The 17,598-nt window shown below is 38.1% G+C and overlaps 1 protein-coding gene across 1 annotated transcript; it reads left to right on the top strand.

Moving 5' to 3' along the window:
- The first annotated feature begins 1,026 nt into the window (after positions 1 to 1,026).
- On the top strand, positions 1,027 to 17,074 carry pias4a (protein inhibitor of activated STAT, 4a). The gene is made up of 11 exons (XM_042481990.2): positions 1,027 to 1,128; positions 4,963 to 5,335; positions 5,454 to 5,538; positions 5,653 to 5,694; positions 6,417 to 6,507; positions 7,592 to 7,720; positions 8,964 to 9,069; positions 9,238 to 9,311; positions 10,283 to 10,443; positions 12,124 to 12,275; positions 13,603 to 17,074. The coding sequence occupies exons 1-11, from the start codon at positions 1,102 to 1,104 to the stop codon at positions 13,857 to 13,859; spliced, it is 1,497 nt and encodes a 498-aa protein (XP_042337924.1). The 5' UTR covers positions 1,027 to 1,101; the 3' UTR covers positions 13,860 to 17,074.
- The last annotated feature ends 524 nt before the right edge of the window (positions 17,075 to 17,598 follow it).

Consider the following 17,598-nt stretch of genomic DNA (forward strand, 5'->3'; position numbering starts at 1 on the left):
TCTTCTGTTTAAATAATGGAACATGTAATACATGCACAACAGAGAGCACCATACTGCTTTTAAATGTGTATGCTTTTGTATTTTAATAAGATATGTTCATTCATATACAGGCTTATAGGTCCTATTAATTATAAAATATGAGCCAATATTAGAACTGAAAGAACACAATAGTATTGTAGAGGAAGATGTAATATAGGTTTGCATTTGTAAAGTAAATTTATACAAACTAACTAAATCCTATATTCACTACGTTTTTTTTTTTGTTTTTTTTTATAAATCATAATCATAGATAACCTTTTTTAAGCAGCACAGGGGTAAAACTAGCTGTCTTTTTAAATAACCATCACTGTTTTATCGACGTTTCAGATCCAAAGTAAAGCCAAAACAAAACACACCATGTTATTACATGATACTGCAATTCCTTCAATTGATTTTTGTGTTTCCATGAGGCTAATCTTTGCCACATATGAGGAGCTGCTGGAAAAGCAGGGCTGGATCAACACAGGGAGCATAAATGTGTCCTTAAAAACACTTACTTTCATTTTGCAAAAAGCGCGACAGATTGGCTTAAAGTAATGCACTGGTGTTTTGGACTGGCTTTGGCGGGTCAATATTTTGACGCGTATGTATTTTTGGCTAATTACTCTTTTTAATTCAATTATGAGCATACCTTAGACAAAGCACCACATCTCACGGGCTGCGTGCAGAACCTGAAACGGAGTATTTTGCTCGGACTGGATTTGAACACACCATGCGACCCAGTCCACTTGACACCTCATGCTTTACATTCACGTTGAATTTAAACCGCTTTGAAGACACGTGCTCGCCATATCTCGATACTATAAAACCGAAACATAGTGAGTATCGAAATGCTTTGACACGTGGTGTTATTTATGGACACTGAGGCCTGTTTTGGAAATGAGACCTGTGTCTTAGTGTTTTTAAAAAGTTGCACTGTGACTTTAAAACATAGTAGTCCCGCCTGTTTTTTAACGCCGCGCTGTGATTGGCTGAAGTTGCCCGTCAATCAAAGGCGGTTCTGCGTCTCATTGGTGAAAGACTAGCTGTCGTCTCTGACTCTCGCGGTACTGCTGCACGAAGATGGCGGCCGAACTGGTGGAAGCGATGGCAAGTAGAGCTTGGCTAGCTTTGGTTTGATTTGGAGGAGGGCGCGGGAGTGTGTTTTGAAACTCAACCCGGTTATCGGGAAACTGGGGGCTTTGTGTGGATGTAGTGAAGAGTGTGTACTCTCAGAAATGTGGCGTTTTGCATTCACGGCGAAACGAACTAGCTTGTGCTGCTAATGTAGCTAGCCTGCTATGTTAACAGGCAAGTGCGTTGGTTTAGCTAGCATCACGCTGGCTCAAAGGGAAGATATCGAAAATGAATGATGTGACCATAAAAGCGCTTGCGGGTTTAGCACGCTTCCCGTCGCCTCACTATCTCACGTTATACGGCTTGTAACGATGTCTATTTATCGTTAGCCGGCTAGTTTTTGTAGCCGTGCACCTGTCAAAATGTCAATGATTGAATGCCGACTGTAGAGGAGCTAGCCAGTCGATTAGCGCAGGCTATATTGTTCAAGTGAGGCTGAAGAAATGAAACATTACTGACTTCGTGTCTGCGTTTTTGCACACCACCAGAAGCCCAATTGACAATCGTTTTCTTGTTTAAATTTAATCTGGGCACAAAGCAGCGGGTGATAAATTTAACTATGTCAGACAAAGCAAATGCATGTTAGTTACACGGCTCAGGTTTTTCCAGTAACAACAACATGCCCTGTTTTGCCCTACAGTCAAGTTCACATAGTTTGTTTTGCTGCTACCTGACAAGTAAACATCATCCTCACGCAGACTGTATGTTATGTGTTATCTTTTTTTGATAACCCACGTTTCTGAATATGTTGGTTCTGTGCACATGTTTATGATCAGTATCAGAAATACTTGTTTCGCACTGATGTATAAAATATGTGTGTTATGTTTTAATGTCACGCAAATTATGTGAAATGCAAAAACATTTATGCAAATGAACTTCAATTAATAGCACAGGCTAGTATTGAAGTTCAACCACTGAACTTCACAGGCTTATGTTTGGTACAGGTGTCTGTATGGGACGGGCTTTTATTTCCTTTCACACAAAACTGTTGCTCAGCAAAGAGGGGGAGTACAATCAAATTGTTTATTTGAATCTCTTATTTACCTCTCTTGTTTACTTTGCTGGTATTACAGTCTTCTTCGATGCCTATGGTTTCAGTAAAATGAACTGAATGACTTCATCATAAGCTGTCTGTAGTGTAAGATTCATTACATCTTAAGCCAACCATGAAGCATGTCCTTGCTGCCAAAAGTTTAAACTAGTAAAAAGGACAGGGCATTTAACAGGGACAAGCTTCTACTTGAAGTTTTACGGTAACGCGCTGAATATATAAAATATGTGCCTTATGCTACATTACAATGTACAAACTAGTATGTAATAGTAGAGGGAATGACGTCACAATACGATGTTATTGTGATTTTAAATGTTTTGTGAAATGCTGAATATTGCCATAACATATATTGCAATTTAATACTTTTTTTTCCAACTGCAAATTAAGGAAAACCTTTGTCAACATTTCTAATAAGATAAAGTTGTCAGTCTATTCATTTCACATAAGTCAGCAAAATGCAGCAAAATGTATTTGGTGAACTGAAAAAGCGTTTTCTTTTTATTGTTTTATAAGGCTATGTTAAGTTTAATTTCTATTTGCTTTATTAATAATTTATATTAAAAATATATGTAGCGTCCTTGTATCAATACAATGTTGCCACACAAAATATCTCGATACTATGCTGTATTGATTTTTTTACCCTCACTCCTAGTATGTAAAGGTTTTAGAAATATTAAAAAAAGATATGCTTTATGTTACATTGTACAACAAGATATATACCTAAATAGAAATAAGAATAAGAAATATACATGATATGTATATGTTAAAGATACATTCAAGAGTGGTGTCGGTAATAATGAATTAGCATACTGAAGAATAATTGCACAGAGAAGGGATGCATAATAACATCAGCATCAGCCCGAAATTAACTTTTAGGTGATAGGAAAGGCCGACACGTGCATATATTGTTATCGGCATCAGCAATCGTCCAAAATAAGTTTGAAAATATCATTATATTGGATATTGGCAAAAATACAATATAGTGCAGCAGAGTATTGCTGTAAGTATTGCATCAATTACTGCACAGTTAAGACATTGTTACAAATAATTATTTTACCTTTAAATCCCTATCGCACAGTCGAGTGTATTTAGTGGATAGATTTAGTGTATCCAGCCAAAATATGAACTTATTATGACATGTAAATCAAATCTTTGTGACAAATGTTTGATTGGCATTCATTCAGGATGATTACAATTCAGTTCACCATATTCGAAGATTAAAAGTCTGTGCTTGTTATGGTGGTTGTTGTGGTCAATGTTTGGTTGTCACTGCTGCACAAACAAGTTCACCTGTAATTGAACAGTGGTATAATAAGATTTAACAGGGAATAGCTGCATTGGTTGTGGATTATGTTGAAATTAATGTGCAATTTGTGGATGTTAGATAGTTTACATTTAAGGTGTATTCTACTTCTCAGGACTGTAAACAGACTTTTGTTTACATGTAAACATTGTGCAAAAGCCAACTAAACCTGTCTTTTGTTAATCAGGCATCCCTAATGTAAGTTTTACCACATTTTTTTTAGTTGTGTGTTTAAAACTTTTTTTGATTCCTCTTTATTATGTTGATTTATGTCTATAAACTCAACACAGTCAAAGGTGGTCATGCTTTCACTTTTCAGGCTTATACCGTAGCTGGGTCTTGTTGTCAGTGTAGTTTCTGTGTTAATGTGTGTTAAAATGTAGAGGTGCAGTCATACATTTTAACTGCTGCTGCAGACTCAGGGTTTGTTTAATGGTGCCACATTTTATTTGTGATGTGAACAGGGTGATGAAAATGATTAGGTCACAAGAAGGAGCAGTGTGACTTCTTCCTGTATCCGACTAATGACGAGCCAGGTTCAAGCCTTTGTGGGATTAAAGTGACGAAGGAAAAAAGCTAATTTTAGCAGGAATCAAATAGTTTGAGACACTGTGAGGTCATGTTAAATGCTGCATAAGTGTGAAAGAATGTATAGGGTGTCAAAAATTTAGCAGGGGTGTTTTTTAGGATTTGCCAAGAACTGAAATAATTCGATTCATTATGATTTCTTTTTCTTTTTCAGGACAGAGCATGTTTAAGAACTTGATACAGTGTAGGCCAGCGAATATTGATTATTTTCATTGTACATTTATTTGTTTATTATTTTCTCCATTAATGACTGAATTGTTTTGTCCTTAAACATGCCCTGTGTAATTGTCCTGGAGTCCAAGGTGCAATCTTAAAATGACATGTTTTATCCAACCAACAGTCAAAAAATCCAAAGCTGATCGGTTTGTCATCATGCATGACAAAAAAAGCGAGAATGCAGAAGCTTTTTTGCTTCAAAAAAATTACGACATTTATTTAATGAACAAAATATTTTCCCTTAACTTTCTGTAGATCCATTAATCGAATAATTGTTGTCACTTCAATACATTACCAACATTATTCACAGAATTTTTACACAGATATACTGAAATGTATTTTCTACTTTGGTTTACACGGTTAGACAGTGTTATTTACTTACTGCAGATAATATTTAGAAAAATCTGACTGAAAACTTTCAAAAATTTTCAACTTGAAAAGCTTGAAGAAGTCAAGCTCAAAAAACACAGATCTATCAGCAGTGCGGTAATAATTGGTTTTACAGTCAAGTATCAGTATGCCCTGGATGGGGACTTTGCTGTTAAAATTAGTCCAGATTTTTAAATTAATGGCATCAAACTTTCCTCTTTTACAGATATCATTGTCCCTGTATTGTGTATCTCATGGTTTTCTTTTGTCCTCCCTTTAGAACATGGTCAAAAGTTTCCGGGTCTCAGACCTGCAGACGCTGCTGGCCTCAATGGGCCGCAGCAAAAGTGGGCTGAAACAGGACCTGGTGGGTCGTGCGCTGAGGCTAGTGCAGACCGAATACAGCCCAGAGCTTCTGAAGAACGTCAGGCAGCTCTACGAGTCGCGCTTCCCCAAAACATCTGGCTGGCTTGCGGCGCGGCGTCCGGAGGGCGTCCCGGTTGCCTACTCATCCCTCAGCTCCTCCCCCAACGCCACCTCTCAGGGCGCAGACTACCTCAACGGCATTTCCAAACCGATCCCCACAGAGGTCAAGCTGGTGCCACTGCCCTTCTACCAAACTTTGGAGACACTGTTGCCACCAACAGAGCTAAGTAAGTGCACATAGTTAGATGTTTCGTAATGCTTGTATTATAACATTTGTTTATTATGAATATTATGTTCACATACCGTGATGTTTTTGTCATGATTCTTCTCTACATATATTTACAGTTGCCCAGAACAATGAGAAACTGCAGGACAGTCAATGCATATTTGAATTAACACCAAACCAAGCAGACCAGATCAGAAATGCAAGGTAAGAAAATAAAGCCTCTCCCCAGATCTTCATCTGTAATGTTAACACTTAACGTTTAATTTACACTCTCTGTAACTAATGCTCATATTGATTTGTAACCTTTTACTTTCTCAGTGAGCTTCGTCCAGGAATCAGATCAATCCAAGTGGTTCTTAGGTAAGTTCCCACTACTTCTCATTGAAAGTAAAGAAATATTTTACAGTTTTGCCTGGAATTTACTGTCACAGGTGCTCAAGAAAAAATGTAAAAATTGTTTGACCATGCATGGGCAAATGACACAAGTTTCCCCTACAATGTACTTTCACTCTTTGAAACCTTGTCAAACTGGCTTGATTGCTTTAAAAAGCAAACAAACATAGATATAAAGCATCTTAAGAAGAAATGACCCAAAAATGAGCAAGAAATTAGTAAAAAGTACAAATATGTCCTGAAAAATTAGCCAAAAAACAAACAAAAAGAAAGTAAAAAATAAAAAACAACAACAAGGAAAAGACCTGAAAAAGTTCTTTAAAGATTATAATAATTCAGTGAAGTATTTTTAAATTGACAATAATGGGACTTATAAATGTAGTTTAGTTTTAGACAATATATTAATTAATTAAATATATATCAAATTGCAGGACCTTTCTTGCAAAATTGAAAGGAAAGAAAATCAATTTGCTCAGGTTTTAAAGATTTTAATACTTGTGAAAGGCATCTGAACTCAAGAAAAGGTTTCAAAGGGTTTAAAATAAAATACCTGATTGATTTATCCGAGCAATCAGATTCTGTGATATTCAAAGACTTGACAGATGAAAGATTCAGTCATGCTGATTGGCTGAACAGTCAGACATTTCTGTGATGCTTACCTTTTTCTCATGTTTTACTCTCCGTTGCAGAATCTGTTACACAGACTCCATCGGTGTCCAGGAGGACCAGTATCCTCCCAACATTGCTGTCAAAGTCAACCAGTCCTACTGTCACGTGCCGGTGAGTTCTCTGACTTCTCTAAAACAAGCCACACCTTAAGAGCTGTTCTGCTCTTTCCAGTCCTGTAAGCGTTTTGTTTTTAACTACAGTCACTAGTTTTGGTGTCAGTGGCCGTCTTACTACCTGGTAACAGCTGACGTCATAATGTATGGTAGTGATGGGTTCGCCAACCTAATGCACGTGGACGTTGAATAACAAAAGAAAAACTTATATCCAGGTACAGATAGTATTGATCAGCCAGCCCGAAGGCATAAACTCACTGGCAAGACTTTCAGTAGGAAACTCTCCATCTGTCAGTTTCATTTTTCAAACTGTTGGTGTGCTGATAGGAAGCTAAAACATCAAAGACAAGTGACTGCTAAAATCAATAAACTGACAGATACACTGATGACGGTATTGTTGGAAACAAAAATACACACAATAAGAAATATTTACCATTTCAAACGCGTCTGCATACAATAAGTGTGCCTTGAGAAGAGTGGCTTTTGAACTCTGCTTAGAAATGCACAAGCAAAGTTTAAACACACACACACACACTTGCTCATAGTGGTGTGTGGAAGTTACATTTGTGGATTCTTTGTTCACAGTGGAGACATGTGAGAAAAACAAAGGTTTCTTCTCGAATTCAGCATAACAGGGGTTGAGTAATCGTTAAAGTACTCCTTTAATATCGGAGGCTTCTTGTTTAGTATGTTTTGGATATACAAAAGTAGTTCCTTGCATACACAGAAGCAGATACAGAGGAGAATACAAAAACAATGTAGGAGTGACTGTAATCTGAAATCCACGGGGGCAGCTTGCCCTGAGCTCAGTGCTCCTCCCTGAGTTTTGCTTCAGGAGGAGAACTGAGCTCCAACTTCCATTTTAAGTCTGTGCAGCCAAACAGCGTCCTGCCTTTTCGCTTTTTTTCTTTTTTTTTTCTAATTTTGTGCCTTCCAGTTCAAAAAAGTGACTGTACAAAAACTAACACCAGAATCAAGAGCCTCCAGAGGGAATTCAGATACCTTTCATGTTAACAACTGACTCAGAAAGGAGGTTTATTGGATAAATGGCATAAATCTTGGATATTTCTGTGTGTTTTCAGGGCTATTACCCCTCTAATAAGCCCGGTGTGGAGCCCCGTCGTCCTTGTCGTCCTGTAAACATTACTCCCTGGTTGCATCTCTCCAATGTCACCAACAGAGTCACCGTCACCTGGGGAAACTTCGGCAAGGTGAGAGTCTGATGCTGAATCTCATATTTTGGTGTAACTTAGGCTCCTGGTGGTGCATCAGTGAAAACTAAACATTCAGAGTTTTCGATATCTGGTTATTGACATTTTTTGATTTGGGAAATCTATTGTAGTTCAATGTCGTTAAATCTCTGTTTACATCATGTAAACAAACCACGTACCTATAATTTCAACCTCAGTGCTCCAATCAAAACAGCGTGCAGCACCAGTTGGGACATTTCTATAGAAAACATAACATAGAAAATTGATTTAAATGCTGATTCTCATTCACTTCTCATCCTGTTTTGAAATAGTAAATTAAAGGGAAGTCTTAGTTTTATGTGTGGACCCAACAAATGTAGGGTAGCGTAATTTTGATCATTTATTACATCTATTAATTTTTGTTTATTTTATTTTCAAAATGCCGTTATTGTGCACAGAAGTCAATGTAATAAAATGATAATGTTTTCCTGGAATTAGTCCGGGACATTGAAATCTTCCAGGACATGTGGGCTGGTACTTATTTCTTTTAACGGAAACGCTGGTGTCATATTAGATCTGTTCTGGCCTGAAGGCTTGAAAAGTATCCTGACAGCCTCCTTTTATCTACAACATGAAAAAAACACTGCAGTTTTAAACCAACAGCAGCACTTCAGAAGTGTGTTGCACATGAAAAATGTTGCTGATTTACAGGCAAACCAACCCATTTTTTTGGTCGGTTTGAAGTGGAACGTGGGGATACAGAATTGATTGCTCAGCATACTTAATCAATGCAAGTCCATAACCTCGTGGTTGGCTCACAAGTGGGGGGTGTGGGGCTTTCAGTCCATCAAATTCTGAGGTTTTGTTAAGTACAGAGGGATATTTGTACGAAAGCTTAAATCGTTTTTTAATATACTCACAGTGTTTAAGGAGTTTTAACAAAGATCCAAGAGATTGTGAACATACTGTTATAGAAAGACTTTGCGGTGTTAGGTTTTCCTAAGATGTGTGGCTTTTGTAATTGGCCCATATAATGTAAAAAGATGTATGGGATAAAATACGCTTATATGAGCAGGGGGACTCCAGAGGGTACATTTGCCTTTAATTCCTCTTCCAAGCTGAGATCGGTGAAGCCAAGTAGATTTCTCTTGACATAGTAATTGTGTGTTAACTTTTTAAAGGTTCACTGTGTGTACATGCTCTGTTTTATATTGATAGCTTTGTGAAATAAATGCTCACAACTTGTGAATGTGTGTGTTTTCAGCGGTACTCTGTGGCGGTGTATTTAGTGAGGGTTTTCACTGCAGCAGACCTCTTCAGCCAACTCAAACTGTGCTCTGTTGAGAGTGCAGAACGCTGTCGTGAACGCAGTAAGTGTTACCTTTTATACCCTGCCTAAATTTATTTTGCAAACTGACTTTTTTTGTTAACATTTTTTAGCAGAACTGTGTTGTGTGTTTAATTTCATGTATTCCAATATATCGTCTGGTAAACTATTATGACGCCTCATTATAAATTTGTGTGCCATTTATCTATAGTCCAAGACAAACTACGTTTTGATCCCGAGAGCGAAATTGCGACAACAGGCCTCCGGGTGTCTCTCATCTGTCCAGTGAGTATATCTTCATGATAATACTTAACATGTTAAAGAATGCTTGTTCCCAGTCTTAAACCTAACTGTGTGAATTGATCATTTCTCTCTGATTATATAGCAAATACATGTGAAGAAATATGAATATCCTTGTATTTTCCTGTTTCTGTAAAACAAGATGAAATGGTTTCAAATGTTTGACTCATCCTGCATTCATCGGCATTTACAAAAATGCATTCAATCAAACGAGACTGGGTGACTAGCTAGCCACACTGGTCAAAAAAAAAACTACACCTTACTGTGTGTGTTTGGATATCAGTGGGCAAAATCTTTCTGAATCAATGTAGCAGAGGTCGGATTCATTCATATTCATATTGGAAAATTGGTCCTTGTAAAGTGATAATTAAAATGGGTTCTGAGTTTGTCACATTACAGACGTGTTAAATAAACACCTGACCAAATTTGAATGACCAAAAAAATCGCCAAGTATGTAACAGGAGGTCTCAAATCATAAAAAATGCACAGTATTCTTTGATGTGAAACTCTGGGGACGTGGCTGCTAGAGGAGCGGAGGCCACGCCCAATCGCAGGACTGTGCTAATGATGCTTCTCGCTTTTATACTGCTACATTTTCAGGGGCGGCGTTCGCGGCTGAATATAGCTTTAATGCTAATCGTAAAACAGGAAAATGGTGGAAAAACAGTCAACTGTCTAACTCCGCAATTAAGTACTATATAGTAAAGGGTCTTTGTAACATGTTTTCAACAATCAGTTTCCAACATTTGTAATGTGTTTGAAACTCTGAATTCACTTTACACGGACTTTAACTGTGAGTGGTGTTAAAAAAGTCTTAAATCTAACTTTCCTTGATCTGTGGGAACCCTGTCTCCATCGTCAAAGGCCAGTTTTTTAAAAATGTTTGTCCTACTGTGAAATTTGAGTAAACATTAAACATTCTTGTTCCCTCCTGCCTTCCTCTCTCACTCTCCCAGTTGGTGAAGATGCGGCTCGGCGTGCCATGTCGAGTTTTAACTTGCGCCCATCTCCAGTGTTTCGACGCAGTCTTCTTCCTGCAGATGAATGAGAAGAAGCCCACATGGACTTGCCCCGTCTGTGACAAACCTGCTCCCTTTGAGCTGCTCACTATCGATGGGTAAGGAGACAGAAGCATGCTCTGACTCGTCCCACCATAACAGCACCATCTTTTTCTCAGTTAAATCAGAAAATTTACATTTTGTGTTATTCTAAACCGTTGCGTGTTTGGGGGGAAATTATTCGGGCGGCGCAGATGTCAAGGACTTTTTAAGGAGTCTTGGTACAAGTTGAACCATGCACAAACCTGCTATGTTTTCATTTAAAGCTTTAAATGCTTTACGTGGCATGAGAGGACGGTTATTCGCTGTGATTTGTTTTTCTGCCATTGCTGTCAGATTGGATTTCACAATTTTTGATCCTTTAAATTGGCTGTTTGTTGACTCTTTGATCTACTTGCTACAACAAAGATATAGTTTAGAAAACCATGTAATAGTGGGACTCAAACGGGCTCAACACTTCTTTTTCTTTTCATTTACAGTACTCAGTGCTGTTAATAACTACAGACAACTGCAGTCATTTGTGCTGTGTAAAGTGCTCTATTAGGCTGTAGGTGCAAAACGTGCATCTATCAGTCTGTAGTATTAATGAGGACTTTGTTTTCCCTCTGGTATTTTATCGTCTGCAGAATAGTGAAGAACACAAATGAACTGGCAGTCCATTTTATATATTAAAACAAAAATCCTAAGATTATTTCATCCTCAATCATTTGGGCTTGTAGTATCATGCATCTTTCACAGGCACTCCCTTACTTTCACAAAAGACTGAAAGCATTATATTACCGTTTGGCTTCAAGGTTCATTTGCATTCCTTAAGTGTGAAAGTCCCTTCTTAAACTCGTCTCTTTAGGTTTCAGTTGCAGCAGCTTATTCACTAAATGCTGTCAAGTTTATAGATTGATTTTTTTTGAGACAGAGAAATTTGAAGAATGAATGCAATTTTCAGTTTTTAAACATCTAAGGTTTCAAGCTTTTTTGTTGTTTTTCCTCATGGAGTGTAATATGAATGTTATCTTGCTATTTAATGAAAGTGGTCAAGATTAAGGATAAATAGCCATCATGATGGCACAGCAAGATCAGAGTCCTGCACACGTCAGGTTTTCAAGACCTGCTCCAAAACCAGAACTGCAATGTGCAACACTGAACCCGCCACACCCACACATATGATCAATAAATTCCATAATCCGGCCCAACCGGCTCTCACAAGATCCGTTTCTTGACCCAAATCCTATAATAACCGTGTGCTGTTGAAATAATCTGGTTAGGCAGCATGTGTGAAGTGAAGATTTAAAGAAATGTTATACATGTGCATTAGGATAATATATTTTAAAACAAAGTTAATTGAAGGAAATACAACTTAAATGAATATTTTTTTGCTTATCGTCATACTGAAAAGTACATCTCCACAGTGAACTTGCCTTTTAGTAATCTAACTGATTGAAGTGGTTCTCATACTCCAAGTGATGCAGAAGACAGCCAACACACCAAGTCAGCAGTCAGAGGATTAAAATGTTAAAACAAGAAATTCAGTTATTATTATTTTATTTTAATACATTTATCACTTTATCACCTTTTTTGCCTGCTGATACCCTACTCAAACAGAACTCAGACTGCAGAAAAAGACAAAAACGAAGAAATTCAATCCATGAAAACCTCTGCTAGGCTCCTGCAATAAGAGGACTCTGTTTCTGCTGTGAAATCTAGTTTTGTGCAGCGACTCTAACCAGCGGTGTGTATTTCAGGCTGCTATCTGAGATTCTGAAGGAGACGAGTGAGGACATTGAGGAGATTGAGTACTTAACCGACGGCTCCTGGCGACCCATCAGAGATGACAAGGAGAGGGACAGGGAAAGAGAGCGCAGCAACACGCCAGAGTATCCTGTTGTTGATATATGTAAGTGTCAAAACCCTGTTCATTTAACCTCTTGTTCTCAATGTGTTGATTTTTTTTTTTAAACATATTGTTTTTCCTAACACAAAAAACATGCAGCATAGAAGAGATGCATATACAATTACACTTGTTTTAACTTGTGGTTTTTTCATGTTCAATACTGAACATTGTTATAAAATACTTAGGGAAGGGTAGTAAAAGTTATTATACAGACACCTCATCGTTCATAACACCCTTAAATGGATAATACACTAACTGAAGTATTATAGCCAAACACTCTGTGTGGCTTAAACTGAGGTAAAATCAAGTGTAATAGGAATAAAAATAAACACATTTGATTTGATTTGGAAATTTATTTCAAACATGTAAAGTAAGTAAAGTGAACTGACAGAAAAAAGTAATATTTACAGACAATGAAAAACAAATTAAAAGAAATTGTCACACACAGAACCTGCAGAAGTACAACCTTATTTAATCCCACCGCTTCTCCATAATTCATTGATTTATAATTAATCAGCTTCTTTATTGATTTAAACCTTTACTCTCATTAATTTTCATCCTTGTTTAAATATAGAATTTATTTATTTTTATCTTTTTCATACTTAAAAACATTAAGTCATTACTGATATAATATCTTTATCAAAGATTGAATTCATTATCAATATTTATATCAATTAAAAATACAAATTCATTACTCACATATTTAACTTAATCATAGTGACCAGTTGTCTTTTTGCATATGAGTATTTATAATATAATATAATATACAATACATATATTATTATATATATTATATATTACATACATACATGCATACATGCATGCATGCATGCATTGCATTGCACACCACACATATATCATATATAACATGCAATACATACCAACAGTATAATACACAACACATATACAAAGTACATTATCTGATTATGGATATAAAATACAATGAATAATACACAATATGATGATATAAAGACAAATACTAAGAATAAGAAAAGAAAGGTGGCTGGAGTTCTGGCATGCCCGTATTAACGATGACCATATCTCAACAAACCCGTCTGTTCTCGGCTGTAAACTTGCTGTGATTCTCTCCATGATTGCTTTTTTTTATGCTGTCTCTCCATTGTGTTATCCTCGGGTGCAGCCGATTCAGCAAGGAAACGGTTATCTTTTTTTTCCCCATAAAAAGCAGAATTCTCAGTAACAGAATTAAATTTCTATCTGTCATGTAATCAGGAAGAATACCTTGTGTGAATGCTTTTTTAAATGTATATTTTTATTCCAAGCGTCAGTTTGCTAGTGTAAATATTTGCGTAATCATCCTTTCTTGCAGGCATTCCTGAGGCAAACGGTCATTCACCGGCCATCCATTCTGGAAGCAGTTCTGTGGGGATGGCAGGAGTCACAGCAGGAGGTTCTGCTGTGGCGCCGGGAGGAGGTGCGGTGGTAGATCTGACTCTTGACTCCTCCTCTGAGGAGGAAGGGGGCGGGGCAGGGGGAGACAGTGAGGACACTGAGGACAGCGCCGACAGTCCCGCCCCGAAGAGGGGCCGATACAACTACGACAAGGACCTGGTCACTGCCTACTGACCCCGCAGCTCTGTCCCCTCATAGACTGACACACACACAGAGACAGAGAGGCAGGGGGCTAAAAACTTGAGGACAGGAACACAGTAATCCACTAGATGCAACAAACCCCCCCTTTATGCCCAAACGTCAAAGCCTTTTAGCAGCTCTGGTTTATTTCCAGTCAAAACAAACACACTCAAACATGCACTGTTAATGAATCTTCAATCTAGAGTGATTAGGATTCCTCTTTGTACTGTACACCACTGGAAGCAACTCTTTCTGGCCAACCGTCACCTTGCAGTGAATATCTGTACCGTCCTGCCTCTACTTTCGAGACTGAATGGATCGTGCACCCCACCACCACCACCACGACCCCCCCCTACTCCTCTCTCTCCAGACTATTCCCTCTCTACCACCTCATCTCTCTTTGTATTTGACTTGGAACTACAGGCTCTTTTAGCCGTGGGCGTTCGATGTGTGCGTCTCTGATTTTTGTCACCTTTGTGATGAACAGGCAAGTTGGGGAAAAAAAATGGAGGCTCCTCAGAAGTTTTTGGTAAGAGGTCAAAAACCACGAATGGAAAAGAAGAGCATGAAAACTTTGCGGGAGGACGAGGCAGAGATATCTTGAGTGTGATGCAAATTTGAAACCTCCCATTGTGTTGATTTCTTTTGTTAAGAGAATGAATTCAAAGCTTGAAAGGGTTTTTTTTCAGGAATTTATCCTTTTTAATTATGAAAGGGCAGAACACAATACTGGCCTCAATGTGTGATGCTTTCCATTTTTATTTTGTCCTTAGCTAAAGAGAACCTACCTCAGTCATAAAAAAAAAACTTAGCAGACTGACCAGAGAGTAACTTAGAAAGGAGCGGAGGACAGAAGAATTGACGAGTCTTTCTGAAGCCAATTTAACACTGGAGATTTTGTTGTCCTACTTTTTTCTTTGCTTTATTTTTTGTTTTAATTCCATCATACCATGCAGCTCTTTTCCCTCTGCAGCAACAAAATCTTTGTTAAAGGGAGAGATAGTTTGTGGATAACTGTAGGTGTCTGATTCAAAAGCTTTGGGTGGAGCTGTACCACTCTTAAAACAGATACTGTGCTGTAACAGGATTTATTGGAAGCGATCGGCGTTGCATATTGACATCAAAATTACTGTGTGGCAACCGTGCCAAAGCAGATCTTAAATATTTACTGACAGGAAACGGTTGTGAGATTTGGTGCCTTTTTTGTTGTGTGTTGAAGATTGGAGCCCATCGTTTTAAGGCTAGCTGAGCTGGCCAGCAGGTGAAACCCCAGTCTGACAGAAGGTGTTTTATTTCATTGAGGATTTTCTTGGACGGAGAAGCAAATCTGTGGTAAAGGACAGTGATGGGAAAGGAATGAGAAGTGCTGTTTTTCCAACATTTTTATGTCCTCGGAGGGTATTTATTTAATTGCTTCATATTTTCTTAGCAGTTTGTAATAAATCTACATAATATTTGGCTTGAGTTAGAAGCTATTGGTTGCAGAAAGCAGGACACGTCTTCTGCTGCAGTGTGCGTTATAATTGGTCCGGGCTCACGGCTGTGCTGTTGATGAACGCTCCTTTTCTTTTCCTCTGAATGAATCCGACCTGGGTCAAAGCACCATTCAGAGTACTTTGCCATGGTGGGTTCAACATGTCTGACACAACGAAACTTAATGAAGTGTCAATAAGTGCAACCCCACCACGCTTAAAGTCATTGATTGGATTACAAACGTTCTTGTCTGGAATGAGTGGAGCTGCTTCAACCAACAATCCCCTTGGCCTCCTTTCAATGCAGATAAGGTCACGTCTATTTGCTGGAGTAGAATTGGACTTTTAATTGCTACATGCTGTAGGCTTACAACTAATATTCCTCTGCAGCTGCACTAGTGTTGTCAGTATGTGTTGTCAGTATGTGTTGGCTACTCCTCAGAGAAGGATACTCGGGCTGCATGCGCAGGCTTTGTCTGCAGGAAGGTCGTCAGTGTTTGCTTGAAGATGAGAAAAGATGTTGCTGTGTTGCTAGACCTGTTTGCACTTTCATCCCAGTACTTCATCCCAAGTTGAAGGCTTATGTATTCTAAGCCATCATGTAGTGAGTATTAATCAAGGATCCCTGACCATTTCTCCTTGACCATCTCATGCGTGGGAATTAGAAAATGTGAAGCTAGAAAAGGTCTGCTCCACTGTGAGACGACTAAGAGAGAGGGAGCATGACTCAGATGAGCTCTGCATTATGTTTGTCTCTCGCATCATCCCTGTGTTCACAGTTTGATCATCACAGTCTCTTGTTTTCTTTTGCCTTGCTCATAAGCACAGAGAAATGACATTTACACATCGATCCGGGGCCTCGCAGTTGCAAGAGCATCCTCCGATGAGGTTGATGATTGGAAAAATAGGTCGAGTCAAATCTGGTCTTCCATTTTCCTCCTTCTTTTGACACTTTGACATAGTTTACAGAATCGATATACTGTTGAAAAAAATGTTTGATAATCCACACAAAATTGATTGATGGCACTTTGCCTGTAATAAATCAGAGTCTGTCCCTGAAAAGGATATTCTGTATAAGTCGCTTTGAAGCAAAATTATGTAAAGAACTCTAATACCCGTCTTTAACTAGGCAATTTGTATTTGTAAGTAACTGCTATACATATAAAAAAATGACATTGTTCATTTGTTGATAGGTATAGACGGTCATTATTTGAACAGATCTCCTGAACTTTTCTTTGCCTTATGGTTAAAGATGAGAGGTAGTGCGGGTTGCGTCTGTGGAACTGAGCCAGAAACAGGTTGTTTGGGAGCTGGAGAGAGCTGAAGGTCTGGTCTTTTTGTAGTGGCATCTCTTCTTCTTATAATAATGCATAAGGTAGCATGGGCAGAGGCTTACAATCCATGATGTAAATGTTTTGTTTGTTGTGTTTTTTTATATGTTCATATTAAAAGACAATAAAATTTAAATAATATTTTATTAAGCCGTGAATCGCCTCCAGTTGTTCCTATAGGCAAACAGACAATAAAAAGCTGTTGAGGGCAGCAGCAGCACCTGAAGCTGATGCCACAGAGGACTGGGAGGACTGGTTAAGGTGGAGGTTGATATGTCCTGTACCAAATGCTCAGATCTGGGGACACATTTGATGCCTGTTGAGGATAAAACTGTAAAATTTCAAATGATCGTATTCTAACAGCTGTTATTGACGTGTGGAATTAATTAAAATCAGTTCTTAAAAACGTGTCTGCCATCGTTTTATTTTGAGAATAGTCTATGTATTCAGCCAGATGACCGCAGGTAAGTATACAGGTAATATGCGCATGTGTTAGTAGTTAATGTGCCTATTTAAGTAAAAAAAAACACATCCATGTCATCTCTCGGGCTCTGTACATTTGCCAGTTTTTTTGTTTGTTTGTTTTTCTGTTGCTAGGTTTCAGGTAGGCTAATTTTCTTGTACTTATAATTATTTTCTTGGTAATTTTTGGCCATTTCATCACGTGTTTTTGAAAGAAATCAAGCCAATTTGCCCAGGATTTAAAGGGATAAATAAAGATATACAACTGCAAGTCTTGTAAAATAGGTTATATTTCACAATAAACTGATTTATTATAAATCTCCAGTTCCGTTTTGTTACCGCTGGGTGGCAGTAATGTACTTCACCGCTTGTTTACCAACTGCCATTAAACCCGTAAGAAAGCAGCAGCGGGTGGAAAAGATATGGTTAAAGTGGACTTTTAGCTCATTAAAAACAGCATACCGAGGG

The sequence above is a fragment of the Plectropomus leopardus genome, chromosome 5 (genome assembly GCF_026936395.1).
Source record: "Plectropomus leopardus strain MGB_pleo_1.0 chromosome 5, ASM2693639v1, whole genome shotgun sequence".
NCBI lineage: Eukaryota > Metazoa > Chordata > Actinopteri > Perciformes > Serranidae > Plectropomus > Plectropomus leopardus.